The following is a 21,461-nucleotide window of genomic DNA, read 5'->3' on the forward strand; positions in this document are numbered from 1 at the left end:
ATTGGAGGTCTTTACAAACCGAAGTTCCACTTACAACAAAAAAAAACGCCCTTAGTTGTTCCTATACAGGGACCACTTTTTCTATAATATAAAATGAACGAATTGTGTTTTTCAGACGCTGAACGCACATTGTGCCTTTGAGCAGATAACCTTTCTATGTAATGAATGTTAACGTTTTACCAAAATAAAATAAAAATAAATAAAATTAAGCAAAAAAAACCCTATCATTAGCCCTGTGAAACGGCTAATGACTGACTGTAGATGACAATTGATTGGATCCCCTGTCGAATGCGACGGGCAAACACAAGTAAAACAATATTATGACGAACTACTTTTACAGGTCAATTCGTTATCGGGTTTTTGTTTGAAGTAGAATGACGTTTTTTCATTTTTGAATTCCCTTCTTAAAAAACACTGAATAAAGAAAAACTATTTTAAAGATGAACTTAAACTACGTATACATAAACAATTGTTGATAGCCTTGTCAAACTATACCTTTCGTCAACTTCCATCTGACTGATTTGGTAGACTCTCGCTTTTGTTGCACAATCCTTCTCGTCGTAACGATCTTTACAATCGTATTTTCCATCACAAAGAAGGTATAATGGATAGCAAGTTTCGTCGCACGGAAACATTCCAAAGCTACAACTAGGAGCACCAGGTCCATCAGGTAAGTTGTCATCACAAGACGATTCGTCCGTTTTATCAGGACAATCAAAATGACCATCGCAAACAGCAGTTGCCTAGAAAAGGTACTTGTTAATTGAAGACAAATAATAGAGAAGCCATATGTAGCTTTTTTGATTTGTTTGAGAGAAAGAGTTTGTTAACTTTGATATCTGTATTACAAAAAAATATCTATTCACTACGCTTACCGCAATACAACTGCCGTCGATTTGACATTTAAATTGAGATCGGGAACAATTTACGGAGGAGTCACAATTTTTCTCGTCTTCTCCTCCGAAACAGTCCTCCATGCCGTCACATACCCAAGAAGCTAAAATACAATCACCTCTATCACACTGGAACTGATTGCTTTCGCATGTGGTATTGGGTCTTTGCGTTGTCGGATTGTCAATGGGCGGATGCGGTGGAAATGAACAGCCTATCTCGTCACTATTATCCTCGCAATCGTCTGCGCCATCACATTTCCACCAGAAAGGTATGCAACGTTGGTTTCTACACTGGAACATCCATGGATCGTGACATGTGCCATTCTAAAAATAAAAAAATGCATTAAATTCGATTGAGTTATAATTTAAGTTTTATTATTTTAACAAAAGCAATTTTGAATTCAACTTAACATCATAATGATAAATTATATCATACAAATAGTAGTTTCCCCGAAATGTATCAAATATAGGTACGTATGTATCAAATATAGGTTCCTACGATTAAAGCTTTTATAGTCGGCACGTAATTTCGTGAGAAAATTTATAGGAACCAGAGCGAAGAACATTGTCAGAATATATAGGAACACTGTCAGAATGAAAAAATGAAAAGTTTTTACTTTTATTTATTTTTATTTACCAAAAAGTTTCATTTTCTGTAAAGTTTAAATAAAAAATATCGGTGTTGTTAACTTCTGTGATATATCTTGGGAGTGATAACACTAATCTACTTAACTGAACAGAACTTATTGTAAAATAATAATATTTATATAAAACATTGTTAATAATATATTGGCATAGACCCGGAAAAGCGCAGTTGCCACACTTACCTTAAAGTATATTATCTATTATCTAAGTATCTTTTTTATCATAAGCAGTTATTAGCGATAAGAAAACAATTATTTCCGCAATTAACATGATTGATGATTATTTAAACTGTTAGGTTAAGGAAATATTTGGAAAAATATGTTATAAAAAAAATCATTTACTGCCCACGTACGTTGTTCAGAGTATAAATCTAGCACTCTTTCTCTCTGCGTCATTTGACATAAATTCATCAGTTTAAGGTGCAAGACGAGTTATGTGAACTACTTTTGGTTTCTTTTCGGCAACTTCTTAATTCGGTATATTACGTCATTTATTCTCTTTTTAATTTCATACGAACCCTCCCATTGTCTTTGCAGTTTAGGAGACAAGCCACGACGACGTTGTGGATTATAAAGCCAAACAAGATCACCTACTTCATAGTTTTCATTCTTGCATCGAGAATCATATTGATCTTTCATTCTGTCACTGGCTAACTGGATGTGTTGTCAGGCAAGTTCATAAATGTTGTTCATTCTTAACTTCAGGCGATCGACATAATCTTCGCTTGCAAAATGTTCTTCGGAAGGTCTGCAGCCAAACTCTTTGTTGCAGGGCATACGAACTTCACGACCTAACATCAGGCCTATAGTTTCATTCACGGCCGAGCGGTAGACCATTAGGAATAAATAAATGTACTGGTCCCAATCTCTTTGATGTTCTGATAAAACTTTGGACAGGTGTTTACCCATCGTTCGGTTCATCCTCTCGACCATTCCATCTGATTGAGGATGTAGGGGTGTCGTTCTGGTCTTATTGACACCAATCAATTTACAAACGTTTTGGAAAAGAGTTGACTCGAAGTTTCGCCCTTGGTCGGAGTGGATCCTCAAGGGAACACCAAATAGGCTAGCTTCTTGATTTGGTATCGCATAGGCCTCAGTCCATTTCGTAAAGTAATCCATGGCTACCAGGATATATTTATTCCCATCATTCGTCTCTATAAGTGGACCTGCAATGTCGATTGCTACTGGTTCCATAGGACTACACTGTTTCATGGGTGCCCTCTTTTTACCAACTGGAGCATTACTGGTTGCACACAGTTCACATTTCCGGCACCATCTTTTTATATCATCTTTACAGTTCACCCAATAAAACCGTTCTCGAACCTTTTGCAGAGTCTTCGTAATAACAAAGTGTCCACCCGTTAAAGGGTACATGTTCGTATATCTCAGAATGATTTTTGTTTTAAAAACCGTCCGTATAGAGGTGTCCGTTAAGAGAGAGTTTACTGTATTTTTTGAATTATTCAAAATATTAGCATGAGTAGTTTTATCCAAATTATCACCCACACCTAAAACTAAATATCTTTCAAACACTATGTTATTCTCCACACCAAGAAGAAGGAAGCTTTCAATAAAAATATTAAAACTCTTTATCGCAGTGAGTCATGGTACATACTACTGACCAAAATATACTGCAATGTTAGCCAATATATAGATCACAGAAAGTTTAGATTAATCACACACACCGAATTTCAAACACATGGAACCTGGTAGAATACAATTTTATGAAAAATCAGATATACATACTGAAAACTGCACCGCCTGCTCAATATAAAAGTGCTCTTTCCCCTGCTTACCTGGGAACAACCAATGTCGTGCTCACAAAACCACATACGAGGCGCTACTAAAAGCATAAACAAAGTTCACGTCTATTATCGACACTAAAAATAGTTACTGCCTTTCGATAGCTAAAAATGTCGATCAATAAGTAACCTTGGTACGGCTTGTGCCTCTTCAACGTCAAGTAAAATTAACAATTTCACTCAAATTATACACAGCACAAACAGAAATATAAATACGGAACATTACCACTTTCGCGGAACACAATGTGGTTTGTGCTTTTAAAAGCAAGAAAACAGAAAGTAAATGATCGAATTTACTCACCCTACTCTGAAATTCATCCGGACGCTTCGGTATGTCGGAATGATTGAAAGTGCAATTCGCTTCGTCTCTGCCATCCATGCAATCTTTGTCGCCGTCACATATCCAAGTTTTGTATATACAACGATTCGTTGGGAGTCCGCAAGACATCTGCGAGTCGTTGCAGGTATTGTTAGAACACGAAGATTCATCAGAACCATCGGTACAATCAGGTTCTCCGTCGCATTTCCATGTTGTGGGTATGCAGGTTACTCCACCGCTAGTACAATGAAATTCGTCGTCTAAAACAAATAATTTATTTTTAGTTTGAGCATTGAATGGTGAATGGTATAACATATATAATGGTATATTTGATTATTTTGATAAATAACAAAGATCTAGAAGTATAATAAATGAAATTTAAAAGTGAACCAAAACAAAATATATGTGCATAAAGAGGATACCTAAACCAAGCCCGAATTCAAATATCAGAACGCTGAATTATACTATAGGATTATTACAATAGCAAGCTGAATTATAATAATATTAGTTCCTCAAAATGCGTTAACAACCTTAAGTTTAATCCAAAAATGTTTATATAAACCGTAAGTTATTGTTGATTTAATGAAATATTGATGTTGATGTATTTTATGATCACAACCCTAAATTTCGGCCATTTTTACTCAGGCAACCTTATATCATCATATTAAGAAAAAAACTAGCTTTAATTTGATATAAGAAACATGCATATATGTCATAAGCAACCTATTATATTTAAAAAATAAATGAACGAAATAAAATATTTGTTAAAAACTTATGACTCTTAATTGAATTAAAAATATTTGCGGCCACTTTTTTAAACTTTTTTACTGGCAACCTATTATCAAATATATATTCAGGGATTCTACAGTATTCACTGCTTTCCCTCGCTCAACCGTTTCCATCTCTCTCTGTTGTCCCATTCTCCATCGTTTAGGCCTCTCTTACTCATGGCGTCGTCTACTTCATTCCTCCACGTTTTTCGGGGTCGTCCTCTTCTCCTCCTTCCTATGGAGCTCCATTCGGTTATTCTCTTTATCCATCTGCTGTCACTAGTTATTCTTACATGTCCATACCACTTTAGTCTTTTTTGTTCTATGTATGTTAGTATGTCTGTTTCTATTGACGTTCTTTGCTTTATTTCGTCATTACTTCTCCTATCCATTCTGGTTACTCTGCAGCATCTTCGCAGGCATTCCATCTTTATTGCTACTATCTTACTGCTGTTTTTCTTGTTTATGATCCAATTTTCAGCCCCATATGTCATAATACTTCGCACTAATGTTTTATAAATCTGTGTTTTTGTCTTCATATTTAGGTGCCTATCCCACCATACTGAGTTAAGTTGTCGGATGGCTGTTCTTGATTGTCCTAATCTTTGTGTAATTTCTTCCTCTGTTGTTGCCGTTTTCGTGATTATAAACCCCAAATATTTGAATTTATCCTTTCCCTTGATTGTTACGTTGTCATCAATCTGTAGATCTTCTATGTCTTCTTCACTTGTAGATAGATACTCTGTTTTCGCGAGGTTAATATCTAGGCCAGTCTTGGTATATTCTTCTTGTAGTTTCTTCATCATATAGCTGAGCTTGTCTTGGTCTTGTGCAATCACTACTTGATCGTCTGCAAAGCTTAACGTATATAGGTATTCGTTCCGCACCGGTACTCCCATGCCTTCGCATTTTCTTTTCCATGTAGTCAAGGCTTTCTCTAAGTAAATTTTGAATAGGGCTGGAGATGTGGAACAACCCTGCAGGAGCCCTTTTGTTGTTGTGAAGTCTCCTATGATTCTTGTTCCCATTTTAATGAACACTTTATTTTCTTTATACAGAGCTTTTGTAGCATCTATGAGTTCCGTCTGTATTTCTAATTTGTACATTGCCTCCCATAGTTCTGACCTTGGTACAGAGTCATACGCCTTTCTCAAGTCCACAAATGTCAAATGTATATCTCTATTTTTTGCTTTTTTCTTTTCCAACAGTTGTTCCAGTGTGTATATGTGCTCTATGTATGATCTTCCTGCCGTGAAGCCTGCCTGATCCTCCCCGATTTTGCCTTTTATTACTTGCTCTATCTTTTCTCGCAGTATCTTCCCATATAATCTTCCTATTGATGATATTACGATCGATGATATCAACTATTATCAATGTGCTCTCCTAATTTTAAATGTATGTAAAAATGTGAGTTTGATGAACTACGTTATGAACGTAGTGATCCTGCAGTGGGATCTTGTACTATCACTTACGACTCGACATAAATTCATAGAATCTTCAGAAGAAACTTTCAACGTCAGATTTAAAAAGTATGGAAGTATATTTTAACAAATGGAGATTGCGTCTTAGTGCTGACAAAACTGAAGTATGATGTTTTCATCCCAATCATAAAATTGCACAAATAGCAGAAAATTACACGCCGCTTTCTAAGATAAAACACTCTCCCTAATAATCAGCATTGCGCAATATAGTGTTACCATAAGGGCCGTACATACGCTATATCGATAAGCCACTTAACAGTACTATGCGCATGATAACCGGATTGTTACGATGTACTCCCGCCGCAATGGCTTCCTGGCCTATCAGAGCGAAGCAGGAATAGACCCAAATGAGATCAGCAGAACGAGTGCGCTAGTAAGAGAACAAACAGATCAATAATAATCCTGTCTTAAAATTGCCAAAAATATTGTTTACTGTAATTTTAAGATAAGATTTATCAAACAAAATAATTTAAAGGGTAAACAATATTTACTTGGTTTACATGCATGAAGTTTATTATTTTAAAAATTTAATGAGTGACTGGAGAAGGCAACTGATTGGGTTGGGCAATATCACTAGTTAAGTATAAGACTGACACATTTAAGTTAAGCGGCATGTGTTGTAACATTTTAAAATTCTGAAAAACTACATATATCAAACATCTGATTCGATAATAAAACTCGTTGGCCCTAATGACACAATATGTAAAAAAATACCGAACCGAAATCAGTGCCGCTTTGTACGTTAGTAGAATAACATGTGTATCTCCGATAAAATTTGTTCTTGTGTCGAATATAGTTCAGTGTGTTCCCGTGAAGCATGTTTAATCATCCCGCAAATTCTTCCAAAATTTTTCCCTCACAAAATTATTTTAGCTACGACAATGGCTAACAAATCCTTAGAAGAATTATGCTACGATTTCTAATTGGCATATCGAGAGCAAGTCACGGTTGTCTTAAGCTCCTTTCCCTTCTCAAAAACAAGTCAATAGCCTGTGTGTTTTGTCTCTCCACTAACCCTTCACTTCTAAGAACGGGTATAATTCTCTGGCTCTCTAATAAACCTTTGAAAATCTATGTAGTCCCTTTCACAGGAGTCACTCCTAAATTCTAAAGTATAATTAGGGTCAATTATAATTAGTCGCATGAGCCAAAAAAATCCCCTCTTTAGAGAAAATGTAAGCCCTTATACATATTTCGAAAACTATTACTTCATTTGTGTACCAGCCTTCGAGTTAAGCAGGTCAACTTGGCGGTAAGTCGTTTATTCAGATAATGTCTTGTAAATGTCCCGCTAATTTCGATTTTTTTTATTAATTATAGACTTAATGACACTTCTGTTTGCCTTCACACATCATAGATCATACTTTACATTTCTACAACTGCCGTATATTCAGTACCGTCTACAACTTCCAGATACATTCTGCCGCTGAATAGTCATATTCTGCCGCAGATTAGTTGCATCCTACGGCCGCCTATAGCTGATTCCGTTCTGCCGCCGAATTGTAGCCAGTCCACAACAACTACTGCATCCTTACCTGAGAACATACCTCTCAGACACGTGCCAATATGAAGCTGTGACTACATTTTACTGTTTTCTTTTATTCGACAAAAAAGCAGAGAGTTTTACAAGCAGGGACGCCAAATCCCGTTGTACGTGATTTATAACATTTCCATACTTTATTTCTCTTTGTGACAAAGGACTGTTCATAAAATAATTACGGTTAAATTATTGCTGATTAATTTATATGTATATATTTATCTGTTTTGCTTACCTGTATTTAAATACCAATATCGTTTGAGTTCGACCACATCAATGATACCTGTTCTTTTCGTCGAACGTACAGCCAAGCTGAAATGGAATTGGGCAGGTCACATAGCGAGACTAACAGACACAAGATGGACCAGAAAACTAATTGACTGGCGCCCAAGAGAAGACAAACGCAGCAGAGGACGACCACCAACACGCTGGATGGACGACATTGGACGAATATCCAAGAAATGGTAATAAGAAGCACAGAACCGTGAAGAGTGGAGAAAAATGGGAGAGACCTATGTCCAGCAGTGGACAGAAGAGGTTGCATCATGATGATGATGATCGTTTGAGTTAAAAAAATAGGATGATCACTAAATTTTATTACATGTCCTCAAGGTGCAATAATTTTTAAATTCGTTAATTTCATTAACTTATTAGTAATTCTTAGATTTCAGAATAATTTTTAAAGTAACGATTCACTTAATTAATTTTCGATCATTTCTTTTCAATTTCTTGAGGATATTATATTTACATTTATAGCATACATTTTTTATATATTTATTTACGTATATTACTTTTTGGTGGACATAAAACATATAATTTATAATTAATTTTGTTTAACCTTATCTATTTTGAGTTACCAATATAACACTGTCAGAGCAAATCTTATTGAGTAACTTTATTAATTTATCTACATATGTGTATAATATATTGTCTTATTGTTAGTGCCTACCGCGTGATATAATTACACTCTTGATTACTATTTTGTTCTCGCATAGTAACCATCTGTATCTTTCTCATTATTGACGTGACAACGTCTTAAATTAGGTTGTGGCTCGGAGTCACTCATGAAAAAGTGTAACGCCCGCTCACGTCTGTTACGATGAGTCACCGAACGAGAGAGAGGCCCGCCGGACGGCGAATGCCTTGCGTCTCTCTCCCACTCAAACATGATCGGTCCGCTGCCGCGCAGCACTAGAGAATTAGGCGCGTTGAATCGGTGCGTGCTTGTGTCTCTGGGAAAAGACGTTGTCACGTAAAATCTTCGCCCGTAAAACCAACTTTACAGGCAACCGATTTTTTTTGTCTTATGTTCTTTCCGTTCTCGTCACTTCGTATTTTTCCCGTTATCGTTTTTATCTTACTTTCTGCCCATTCTCGTATTTACTAGGTTTCCTTATACTTTTCAAAAATAGGGTGGTGCCCAAAATTCTCTTCTCTTTCGTGTTTCTTTCTCCATCTCACACGTTACTCTTCTGTAGTCTATCCCTGTCGAACCCCGACCAAGATACCTCTACCAGACTGAAGCCCGTACTTTAATATCGTTCTTTGTGTAAACCTCCCTTTTGTTTATAAAGAGGGTACACCCTTAAAGTTAAATCTTTTAACACTGACCTTATGTCGCTTCAATTTTAATTTTCAAGACATTTAATATGTAATTTAAAGATTATTATACCCTTTTAGTGGCTAGTTTTAATTGCTAACTACGTGTTCACTGATGATGGTCTGATAAAATCAAAAACGTTTTGAAATTTTAATCTGTTTTGAAAATCGCAATAAGTTTTTTTAAACGGTATATAGCCAACCACTGTGATTTTTGCTTTTTATTAGTGGATAAATATGAATATTCGGGAAAGTATAATATAACATATCATGTCAAAAGGAAACAATCTATAAAAAATAGAAATAATCAAGGTGCAAAGCAATAAACCATCTTTGCTATATTTTACTCTATTCAACTTACTTTTACAAATGATGGGTTTTCCATCATTGCAATTTCTCTCGTCTGATCCATCTCTACAATCGTTTTCACCATCGCATCGCCATTTTGAAGATATACATCTTCCGTTTTCGCATTCAAATTGTCCTTCAGTGCAGTTCTGACGAGGGCATTTAGCTTCGTCGGACCCATCAGCGCAATCAGTATCATAATCACATCTACAAAAAAAATTGTATGCATATATTAAATCGAGGTAAATGAATGGAGCTGTAAATGGAGGTTTGGACATTCAATACAATTATCTAGCATCTACTAAATATGAATAAAATGTATATGGTAGAATTTTAGGGTTATGAAGGATCGACAACCTAATCAAAGGCGAAATTTAAAAAAATATAGAACTAGCCATAAAACCAATAAACCAGAAGAAACTGCAATATTTTCGATTCATAAATAGAGTTTTATAAAAAGCAAGAAGTTAAATAAATAAAAATCTAAATAAACCCAAATAGAAGTAATCTAAATAAATAAAAAATAGAATAAAAAAAGAGCGTGGCACTTGGGCAAATTTTTTATAATCTTTTATTGAAGTGTTTTATAATTTTTCATAATTTTTTGTTTTTTATGATTTTTTATAACTTTTTTAATAATTTATAATGCACTGCGCCTCACGAAAGAGAGGCCACCTAGAATTTTGTAAGAATTTTTCAATAACTTGTAAGTTTATACAATTTATTCTATTGTAACTAAATTCCCACAATGCAGAAACACTTTTAGCGTCTTTTAGGCACCGACAAACGGTGCCGACAGGTCAATTAAGGGTAATAAGTTTGCAGAATTGATATCAGTTTTACGACTTCGGATAATGCACGTGTTGTTTGTACCTTATTTTTCTTGGAATATGGCTATTCTGTTTTTCAAAAACCTTTTACTAGTGTACAGTTGTTCGAAGAGTAAACTTGTGCAATTTTTAAATTTAAACTTATGGCTGTAGGACGTAGAGACCGGATCTCACGAACGACGACCAGGATCAGACCCGAGAAGAATCACGACGGCCAGAGAAGACCGTTCTTTACAACGCACTTCTTTGCAAAGTCGGTTCTTTACGGCTAGATCAACCCAAAACCGTTTTCAAAATGCTCACGGGTGGACTTTAAGCACTTCTACCGTGAGAAGAAAGTTGAGGGAATTTGGTCTAAGAGCTCGCTGTCCAGCAACAGGACGTTTGTTAACAGCAGCACATCGACAACGCCAACTACAGTTTGCTAGAGACCACGAGCATTGGACAATAGAAGATTGGAAAATTTTTTTGTTTAGTGATGAGTCCAGGATGGTTCTTTATGGCTCAGATGGTCGCATCAAAACATACAGAAGACGTGGGGAACGATATGCTGCTTGTGTTCGACGAGTACGTGTTGCTTTTGGAGGAGGTTCGGTAATGTTTTGGGCAGGCATTTCGAGGTCCGTACTGATCTCGCATTTATTGATAAAGGAGCGTTGAATGCACACCGATACATTACCGAAATTCTAGACGAGCATGTAATGCCGTTTGCTGGGTTTGTCGGCGAAAACTTGCAAAAAATGCAAGACAACGCGCGGCCACACGTAGTCAGGATGGTAACGCAATATCTGGAAACTGTCGGCGTGCCAAAAATGAACTGGCCTGCTCAAAGTCTAGATTTGAACCCGATTGAAGATGTTTGGGACCAACTCAAACGAAGGGTAAGAAACAGAATACCTGCTCCAATAAATTGTGAGCAGCTTCGGTGGGCGCTCATGGAAGAATGGGAAGCGTTTCCTCAAAACGACATCCAGAATTTGATCAATTCAATGACAAATCGAATGAGGAGTGTAATTCACAATAGAGGTAGTAATACACAGTATTAATAATCACGACTTAATTGTAATTTTATAAAGAAAACAGAAAAAATGTACAATGTTAATTTTTTTTTTATTTTTCAATAAAATCATTATTTTGGAAGGGGTTATTTTTTGACATTTGTTATTTAAAAAATGATTGCATACTGCTTTAGAACATATTCTTAAACATTACACAAACATCTAATGACAATCACTTGTGGTATGATTCGTAAAAATTAAAAAATGGCAAAAATTTTAGGTGGCCTCTTTTTCGTGACGCGCAGTGTAGTTTATATACCTATTTTTTAGTTTTATTTAATTTTATTGACTTTTATCGAATTTTATTTTACACAATAAGTTTAAAGTCAAAATGAATCAAATCGATCCAGTCGTTCTTGATTTGTTCTAAAAATATATATATATCACACGGTCCTTTCGCTAAACGATGTTTTATGGAACTGCAGCAGAAGTTCATTGTGATCTCCGTTAGGGTCCCCATCAACTCTGCTTATTCCAGTTAGTTAATGATCAGATCTGCTTGAGCCCGATCTAGTTGAGTACCAGGATGGGGTCTGTGTGCTACCGCTATTCTGAATACTGTTGACACATTGCTTTATGACCTAGTCTGCTCGTTAGAGCCCCTTTGTTTTTAGCAACTCTGTTGCGAGAAGGGTGATGGTACTCTCCCGAAGTTTCTTTTGATCCTCGGGTGTTAAGGATTTGGTTTTCTTGGGATTTGCTATGCCGTGTTCCAGCAACCTTTTTGCCTCTTTTTCCTTTTTATAACATCGAATTTTTAAATTGTAGAAAAGAATTCTTTGGTATACAGTGTACGTAAAACTTTATGATCGGTATGGTAGAATTTAACAGGATATCTAACACAGATATAAAATCATATTTTCAGCGAATAGACAAAGAAAACAAATATATTATCCCTTGGTCTCCCCTTCCCATTTTTTAGACACGCCCATCAACGAACGTCTTGCGAATTTCCGATCCAGCTTAGCTTATACGCAACAGGGTTGCCTTATTACATATTTGAATTAAAACATTGAATTGATTTAAAAAATTGGCGATCAGTGGTGCGGTTATATTGCCATTTAAAACTTAATGATGATATTAAAAATGAAACATTAATTGACACAAATACTGATCCAAAATTTCTAAAATCCATGAAAAATTTACAGATTCGCATTTTTATTTGACGAAATTGTAACCCAATTTTGAATAAGATAATTTTGGCAACATCGCCATTCGTCGAGACGAGAGAAGCCACCTGTCGACAGCTATGTATTTCTTTTTGGAGGTAACTTTGTAAGTGTGAAGATAAGAAATAATTATGCCGACTGTTTATACAACAGAAGAACGGGTACAAATAATAAAATGGTACTTTGGGGGCAATTCAGTACGAGAAACTATCAATTTATTTATTATGGCTTTTGAAAATAGGCCAACACCTATAGAAAAAACTGTATTAGCCATTATTCGTCAATTTGAGAAGTTTGGCTGTACTAATGGCAGGTATATAAAATGTTTCCCATCAGATCAACCTCACGAAAAGAAAATTTCTCAAGAACGAGAAATTAGAGAAATTCAAGTTTGTGCATTGGCTGAAGCGACGCCGTGTTCAAGTAAACAAATTGCCGATGAAGTTGATTTGAATGCAAAAACAGTGAGGAATATTTTGAAAAGAAACAACTACCATTGTTATAAAGTGCAGACAACTCAAGAAATATTTCCTGATGATAAATTTAAACGAATGCAATTTTGTGAAATTATGATGGAGAAATGCAATGCAAATAATAATTTTTTAAAAAATATTTTGTTTATTTTTATGAGTCCTCCTTCACAATTCACAAGAAACATAATTCATCCGGTGTACGTTATTGGTCTCAGGAGAATAAGCATTTGAATGTGTCTGTGCGTACGCAGTATCCACAAAAGTTGATTGTTTGGACTGGAATTTTGGGAGACCATATTATTACTGCAAAATCAAATTATTCCTGCACTTCAACGTCTTCAAATTAACTTCAACGAAATTTGGTATCAACAAGACGGCTGTCCTGCACATAATGCAAAAGTCGTTAAAGACTATTTATCGTTAATTTTTGCTGAACGTGTCATTCGTACAGACGGTACAATAAAATGGCCCCCTCGGTCACCTGAGTTAGCTCCTCTAGATTTTTATTTTTGGGGGATGCTAAAAACAAAATTGTACAGGCATGAGTTCGAGCGAGCCACCAACTTGGAGGAACTAAAGGAAAAGAGAATTCCAACTTAGCCAAAACATATCGGCAGATGAACTCAACGCCATGATGAATGCTTTATATAATAGATTTGGTTACTGTTTGTTACAACTTGGTGGTCTGTTTGAACATTTAATTACCTAAGAAGATTAATTAATTCTAATTACCCTTTGGAATTTCTAATTGTTTGGAGTTATTTTAATTTAAACAGTAGTGTTGGAATTATTTTTTATTTGATTTCATTTTTATAGAACAAATTTTATACTAATTTTATCTTTTTTTGTTTCATTTTTATAGAACTAATTCTTATTTTCACACTTAATACCTCCAAAAAATCTTAACGAAAATAGTTTCAAAGATATTATTTGGAAAATACCAAATAATGTCTTATTTTTAATTAAAAGACGTAAATTTTTCGCCCAGTTTAAATTTAATACAATACACCTGCTCCCTCATAATGCTTTACTAATACTGACCTACTGGACTGTGTTTATCTATTATGCTTTATGAAAGAACAACTTACTATCGTGATTACGCATGACATATTATCACTTCTGTTCTGTAGAGATGAGCGTTGAATCACCGAACTGTTTTATTTAACCGTTTATTAGTCGTTAACGAATCTACGTTTTCTCACTGGGAAGCCAACTAGTTCTGAAGCTGAAATCTTTATTGATAATTCGTTAAAGGATTTATTTATTTTAAATATTTAATTAAGAAGTCTTTTTCTTAGTTAAAATCATTTACCTAGGACAAACGTAATAATTGTATTTTCAAAAAATGCACATTTGTAGAAGATGCAGCTTTTATGCTCGACTTTCTGAATTTTGCAATGATCGAGTATTTTTAATTTGAAATATTAACACATTGGAGCACCCGATTCACGTTTTATATAATTCAGCAAACTAAATTTTTATTTGGAGTTGGTGTTTTGTCTAACGTAAATGTGAATTTATTCTGTGAGTACTAAATATTTACTTTATTAACTAATCGTGTGATTAACATGTCTGCGCGTAAAGATGTTAGTACTTTATGGCATCACTTTGAGAAAGACATTAACAGTGAGAAGGCTGTATGCAAATTTTGCAAAGAAAAACTTAGTTATAAATCAACTACAACAAATTTGAAAAGCTGTTGAAAGTATTTCAGTATTTTTCTTTGATTCAAGAAAGCATGTTTGGTTATGTATTCGCTTAAATATTTTAATTATTAGTTTTTCAACTTGTTACTTGTTTACGAAAAGCAGTTCAGTTTCATTAACGATAAAAACGTCAACGACTCACCTCTACTGTTTTTCTCGTTAGAGAACTACGAACACAGTTTGTGAACGTTTTTATTTTAGAGCTCGACGTTGCCAAATAATTTTGTAAGAAGGTTTTTTATTGTGGTTTGATATTTCAATTTATTATTTTTATTGCGAATAAGGCACAATGTGACTTTAAAATAAGCTTATTTTGATGTTTAGATTTCCAATTCGGAAATCGTACTTAAAATACGAAACATTAATAAATTTTATTTACATAAAACGATTTCCGAAGTGGAAATCAAAATGTTAAATTAAACTTATTGTAAAGAAAAATTGTGGCAAATTTAAAATAAAAAACAGTAAGCTGCCATTTAAATCAATTCGCCCAAATTTGATTATCTTAGAATGTTGTTAAAATGCTAAAAAGACAACAGGTCAAATAAAACCAATAAGTTTGGCAATGTTGAACTTCTCCTCTTTTCTTAGTTCCACTAATGCTATTTCGTCGATATAATGGGCTGACCTAATATACCTCTCTCTTTTTAAATAGGTGTTTCTCACTCCATCTCACGTAAGCTACATACCGACCATAAAATTTTACCTACACTGTATGTGCTAAAAAGCAATTCTAACGAACTAACGAGAATAGGGATTGTTTTTTGATCGAAACAACTTTTGAAACCCCCAGTGATTAACTTTTAATTAATTTTATTTACATTTTATAAGAAGACAGGTTTAATAATATTTATAATTTATACCATTCTATATTTATATTACCCATTTATAAATTTTATACCATTTTACAAAAAGATTTTTTACTTAATATGTAGTAAGTTTTTTAACACTATGCTAATTATATTATTTGCTGATTTGTAGAAATTTCAATTAAAAATTTGAATCACAATTTTTTTTTAAATATTCAGTTATTAAAAGTTTAAAATAATATTTATCTTCTACAAAAAATATGGTGCATGAGTAGAATGTGATCTCTAATTTTATAAAATGCAAAAATTTAATACTAAGCATTCTATGCACACGACCACGTGGTATCCTCATAAGAAAATATCTAAAGTTACATTTGTTGCTATACTCTTTCGTATTTAAGAAGCAGTAATAGTCTCACATGAGCGCTCCGTAGTGGTACAGTAAGGAACTAAAATATTGTTCAAAACGGTTCCACTTCAGCTGTGACTAAAAAATGACAGTAAAGTGTGTTTCTATATTCTATATATCGATGCTATTATGATCTAAAAAACAAATATTCTAATTCTACTCCAGGAAGCCTTTGACTTCGTTTGATTATAAAATTTGTATAAAAGGAGAAAAATTGCAAAATGGCGATTTCCAATAACAGAGAAGGAAACAAAGAATTTTAAGATAATTTAAATAAAAATGTACAAAGAAAATTAAGAGGGGAACGTTTTGGCTGTGTAAAATAAGGTTAGGTTAGGTTGTTAGGTTATGTAGGCTGTGTAAAATAAGGTTTAGTGTGTATTTTTAATATACTGATACAAATAAGAAACTCTCTTACCTCCAATAATTAGGCAAACACTTTCCATCTCCACAAACAAAGAATGAAGGCGGACAGGTTTGCGTGCTGCACTGAAATTCGTCAGAATTATCGCCACAATCGTTTTCACCATCGCATTTCCATCCTCTAGGGATACATAAGTGATTGCTGCATGTAAAGTGCTCGGGACTGCAACTATTACCAACGCTTGGGCAAGTAAAGTTAGCTAACGGTTCTATGTTTCCTGGACACATACATTTGCCGTTCTTCATTGTTAATCCATCAGGACAAAGGCATGCTTTTTGGTTCTTCGGTAATCCGACGCAAATATATGGACATGTTGTATTGGTACAAGCATTTGTGCCTATTTGGATTCCATGTGCAAATACCTTAAGATCCATAAGACCTGCCATCTGTTTTAATATTACTTGCACGCCCTTAAAATTGTCCTTATCTGAACTGAAGATAGAGTTTCTCTTCCAGTCATCCCAGTACATATTACTTTTAAAGACAGCTATGGCAAATGGATGAGAAACTACGTCGGTATTTGAAACCACAAATACGAAACCATCACCATGTAAATCTGAGCTACCTAAATAAAATAAAATAAAATTTATCAAGAACTTAAAAACTCTGAGAAAGGTCCAATTTTATATTGTTTAGATTTTTATTGTTTTATAACGTAAGCTGCAGTACTTGGGACATATAATGAGAAATCAAGGAAGCTATGAGTTACTCCAATGCATTTTGCAAGGTAAAATTGGGGCCCCCAATTTTAAAAAGGGCCCCAGGACGAAGAAGAATATCCTGGCTTGCTAACCTCAGAGCATGGTATAGAAAGACCTCAACACAGCTATTCCGTATAGCAACCAACAAAGTCATCATAGCCAGAATGATCGCAAACCTTTGGAACGGACAGGCTCCCTAAGAAGAAGATAACTTGAATGTACTCAATTATGTATAAGTCATTTCTCGGATTTTGTCCGAAGAGTAAAATTACTGTAGAACATTTAGAGTTACGTGCACGTATGTTTTTTAATTCAGCACCTAGGCAACTGCATCTAGTTTCACCGGTAATAGTAAATATTCAATACAGTCTACATTTAAAACAATAATATTAATTTGATTCTAAATAACACCCTTAATAGGCAGATACTATCTGATTATTTTTTAAAAACCACCTATCACTTGTTTTGAAGGTCTTGCGATTTCAAAACAATTTTTACTTCCTTCTGCCAACAGTTGGTTGTTACCTCTCAGGACGTAAGGTCCATTCGAGCTGGGAAATTTTACGTTCCCTTAAAAAATGTAATCCTTTATCATAAATCTAACGTCAACTGATTTTACGTCAAAATGTTACCCCTTTGTTTTCATTTTTAAGTGGTTATACTTTTTGTAGGGTTTTCACTGATGATGATCTGATGAGGATCGAAAACTTTCTGAAAATTTATAAATCCTTTTTGGATAATTTTTAAAAATTTTATACCATTTTACAAAAAGAAATTTTTACTTCATTGTAAGTTTTTTAAACTATGGTATACAGCCTCCAACCACTGGAAATTTCCCTTTTAAACTTCATCTATTTGTTAAAACAAAAACAAAGTAATTTGTTCAATTTGTATTTTGAGAACGATTTTCCGAAATATAAATCGAAAGGTCACATAAAATATATGTTCAATTAAAATTGTAGTTTATTCCCATTAAATATAAACATCAAGACCACAGTGAAATGGCGTTCGACAGTGTGCCATTTTAAATACCGCAAAAATAAAACCAGGAACTCAAACAACAAATAATATACCCACACTGGAAGCAGTTAGACAAGGAGACAGCGTTAATACATTTCTTAATTCATTGGATAAAATGGTATAAGGTGTAATCGCTATCGAAGTGGGATAATCAAGTATTGCCAACAAACGAATCAGCATGACCGGCTTTGCAGATGTGATGCGGTAATTATAAACGAAACAAGAATCGAAAGAAGAATCAATCAAAATCACTATGGAAAAAGAAAACAATAACTTACTTCCTTTTCTGGATGTGTTATCACAAAAGAGGATACAGGATATGCAACCAAAGTTTACAGAAAATCAACCCATAGCAACAGATATTAAAATTAATACTCAAACCTCAGACGTCATACATAACATAAGCATCAAAAAGGGAATTATCAAATCATTATATAATAGAGCCCATAACACCTGCTCCAATGAAAATGCATTTCAGGAAGAAAAATTATTACCGATTGTCATTTATAACCAAGGAATTTCACAAGATAGAAGAAAGGGAACAACAAAATACCATAGGCAATCCAGAAACGTCCACAAGAAAGGATTTAAAGATGACAGCAATATCATATGTAAGGGACTTTCAAAAATAAATAAATAAATAAATAAAAAGAATAGGAAATAAATACAACATCACGAAAACATTCAAAACAAGCAATACACTGCAAACTATTCTGTTCAAAACAAAATCTAACAATACACAAGACAAATCAAACAACAGCAGGTCTAAAATAACCTGTGAATACAAAAACTTTTATGCGGGAGAAACAAAAAGACCACTAAATAGCAGGATAAATGAGCATGAAACATATATCAAAAACAGAGACTTCGAAAAATCACAGATATGTAAACATGCCTGAGGTAATGAGTACGAAGTACAATGAAAAGTTGGAAAATAAGCAGCTCTCATCATACATAATAAAGAAAAATGTGTAGCAAACTCATAAGCAAAATGTAACAGGCTCTGGTTGCCATTACTAAAAGTACAAATCAACAACGAGAATATACCAACATTAGCGGATTAATATAAAGTCAAGGACATATCGTCTATAATTATATGTAATATATACAACACACAATAAAGAAACATACAAACACATAATACTTAAATACACGAAACAATCAGAATTTGAAAAGCAATAATTCTAGATGGATATGCAAACAGAACAAAGTGGATAAAAGGGGTATGTTGTCTGAATGACACCACTAATAGGTTTAAAGGCATGAATAATGGTAATGATAAAGAATAGCAAGAAAGAGGTCAGACAATTTAGGCAGGACATTCTTCTAAAGCCGATTAACCCTTTAAGTCCCAGACTTGGAAATTTCAGAGAAATAAGCTTGTAAATATATTTTTTGACAATAATAGAGTATAAAAACTTCATAAAATGATACATATATTTTTGCGATTCCCCCATATAAATTGGGGGGAGCGGTACTTTAAAGTACCATCGGGACGCAAGAGATAGTGAAAGGAGGACTTTTGTATAGACAGTTTTTATGAAATATTTTATTAACCATTTACATATTTACATTATGATACTCGGCAAAACAGTTTTTTTTTTCATTGCAGCATAAGAAAACTCCACATGCAACACATTTAGAGTGAGGACGTGATTGTATTGCGTTAGATGCACATTGTTCACATCTTCTTCTCTCTTTCACGAACGTTATCCAGTGACTTCCTCTGTTTCCCAATCTTACATCAGCATTGACACTATAATTGTATCTCCTTCTCTTGGAAGATGGTACACTAGGAGATTGTCTGTTTTCCTTACTAATCCGTTTTTTATTGTTTATTTTTAATGTGCTAGTATTTTCGTTCATTAGACCCTGGGCAACTGATCGTCTAAAATCAAGGAGCGTCATCGTATCTTCTTCAGCTTCCGAATATATGATATAAGAATTGACAAAGGCAATGTCCAAGAGCCCAAAGAATAATCGATGCCACCACTTTTTAGAACGCCGATCTACACAGTAGGTACCTCTCAGTTGATCGGCATGATCTACAGCACCCATATATTTATTATAATCCGCAACTGCAACTGGACAAACAATTTGGGTTTTAGTTCCATCCTTCTCTTTTCTTCCAACAAATGTGGTTTGTGATCCATGAAAGTTTGATGCAAAATGGACACATTTGTTGTCTTTCCATTTGAAAAAACTAATATCTGTATTAGAAATTCTGAAGTCGAAATCTCCACGTGCCATCTTTTTATCGTCAGTTAAATTTTTTGGACAACCCTTTCTAGTGATACGGATAGTTCCACAAGCCAATGTTCTTTCCAGTTTTAGTTTTTCCAAAAGTTTGACACTTGTAAAAAAGTTATCAAAATATATTATTCTGTCTTTTCCCCATTCTGGTTCTGTGAGTTGTAAAACTACTCTTTCCCCTAATCCAAAATTTTTAAATTTATCTTCCAGCTGCTCATTTTTCCCCTGGTATATCTCAAAACTTTTTATGAAACCTTTTTGATCGGCTAAACACCAAAGTTTGTAACCACGTTTGATGGGCTTCATCGGGTTATACTGCTTCAGTGAAGATCGCCCCTTAAAAATAATCATAGATTCATCAACAGCCAGCTCTCTAGTACCATTGTAAAGATGCGTAAATTGATCGTTAAGAATGTTTACCAGCGGTCTGATTTTATAAATTTTATCCCTATTATTTATTGGTATCGTGGTGTTGTCATTAACATGCAGAAAACTCAGTATCTCTTGAAAGCGATTGCGGGTCATTGTTTTTTGTACTAAATGTACTCCAAGATCAACTGATGTATTCCAGTAATGTTTGTAGCTGGGCAAGGAATGGTAACCCATAAAAAAGTTTAGTCCAATAAACGCCATCAATTCATTTTCCTTCAAGTTGAGGTTCTTATTTTTTTGTGTGGCATATAAATTACTTTGATATGTAATATTTTTTATAGCCGAACCTAAGACTGCTAAGAAATATTCGGTAGGTGTGGTGCAGTGGGTAGATAGATCACTTGCAAGACTTTCAGGGAAATTGTAGTCAGGAATATTTATTTGCAACTCACGTTTTTTCCAAGATCGGTCAGATTCTTTTTGTGTAGTTATACCTGAGTCCGTTTCTGCAATAGTCGTTTCAGCATCTGAGTCTTTAACTATATTCTGCATATTTGTTTCCAGTACAAATTCTGCTGCGGGCTGTTCAATGACATCATCTTCATCACTTTCAACATCTGTATCCTGGGAATTATCCATTGGAAGCTCTTCTAACATATTAAGAGCACGCTCAGCTTCTTCCAATAATTCCTCATCAGTCAATACCTTTTTCCAATACCACTTATTGTATTCCATATTTATTGAATCACCCAGCAACAAGTCTAAAAAAATATAAAATAATTATTATCATTTTAGTCCCGACGGTACTTTTGAGTCCAGTTTATATTTTTAGGTAAATATT

At 34.3% G+C, this 21,461-nt stretch overlaps 1 protein-coding gene across 1 annotated transcript in view; it reads right to left on the reverse strand.

Annotated features, from left to right (window-relative positions):
• The window catches only part of LOC140441825 (sortilin-related receptor-like), a 148,299-nt gene that overhangs the window by 16,605 nt on the left and 110,233 nt on the right, over positions 1-21,461 (reverse strand). Inside the window, exons 9-13 of the mRNA XM_072532762.1 lie at positions 16,269-16,839; positions 9,410-9,603; positions 3,644-3,921; positions 876-1,217; positions 496-743 (exon numbers count right to left, since the gene is read on the reverse strand). Coding sequence (XP_072388863.1) covers positions 496-743; positions 876-1,217; positions 3,644-3,921; positions 9,410-9,603; positions 16,269-16,839 — 1,633 coding nt within the window. The remainder of the gene's footprint in view (positions 1-495; positions 744-875; positions 1,218-3,643; positions 3,922-9,409; positions 9,604-16,268; positions 16,840-21,461) is intronic.

This window comes from Diabrotica undecimpunctata, chromosome 5 (assembly GCF_040954645.1).
Source record: "Diabrotica undecimpunctata isolate CICGRU chromosome 5, icDiaUnde3, whole genome shotgun sequence".
Lineage (NCBI taxonomy): Eukaryota > Metazoa > Arthropoda > Insecta > Coleoptera > Chrysomelidae > Diabrotica > Diabrotica undecimpunctata.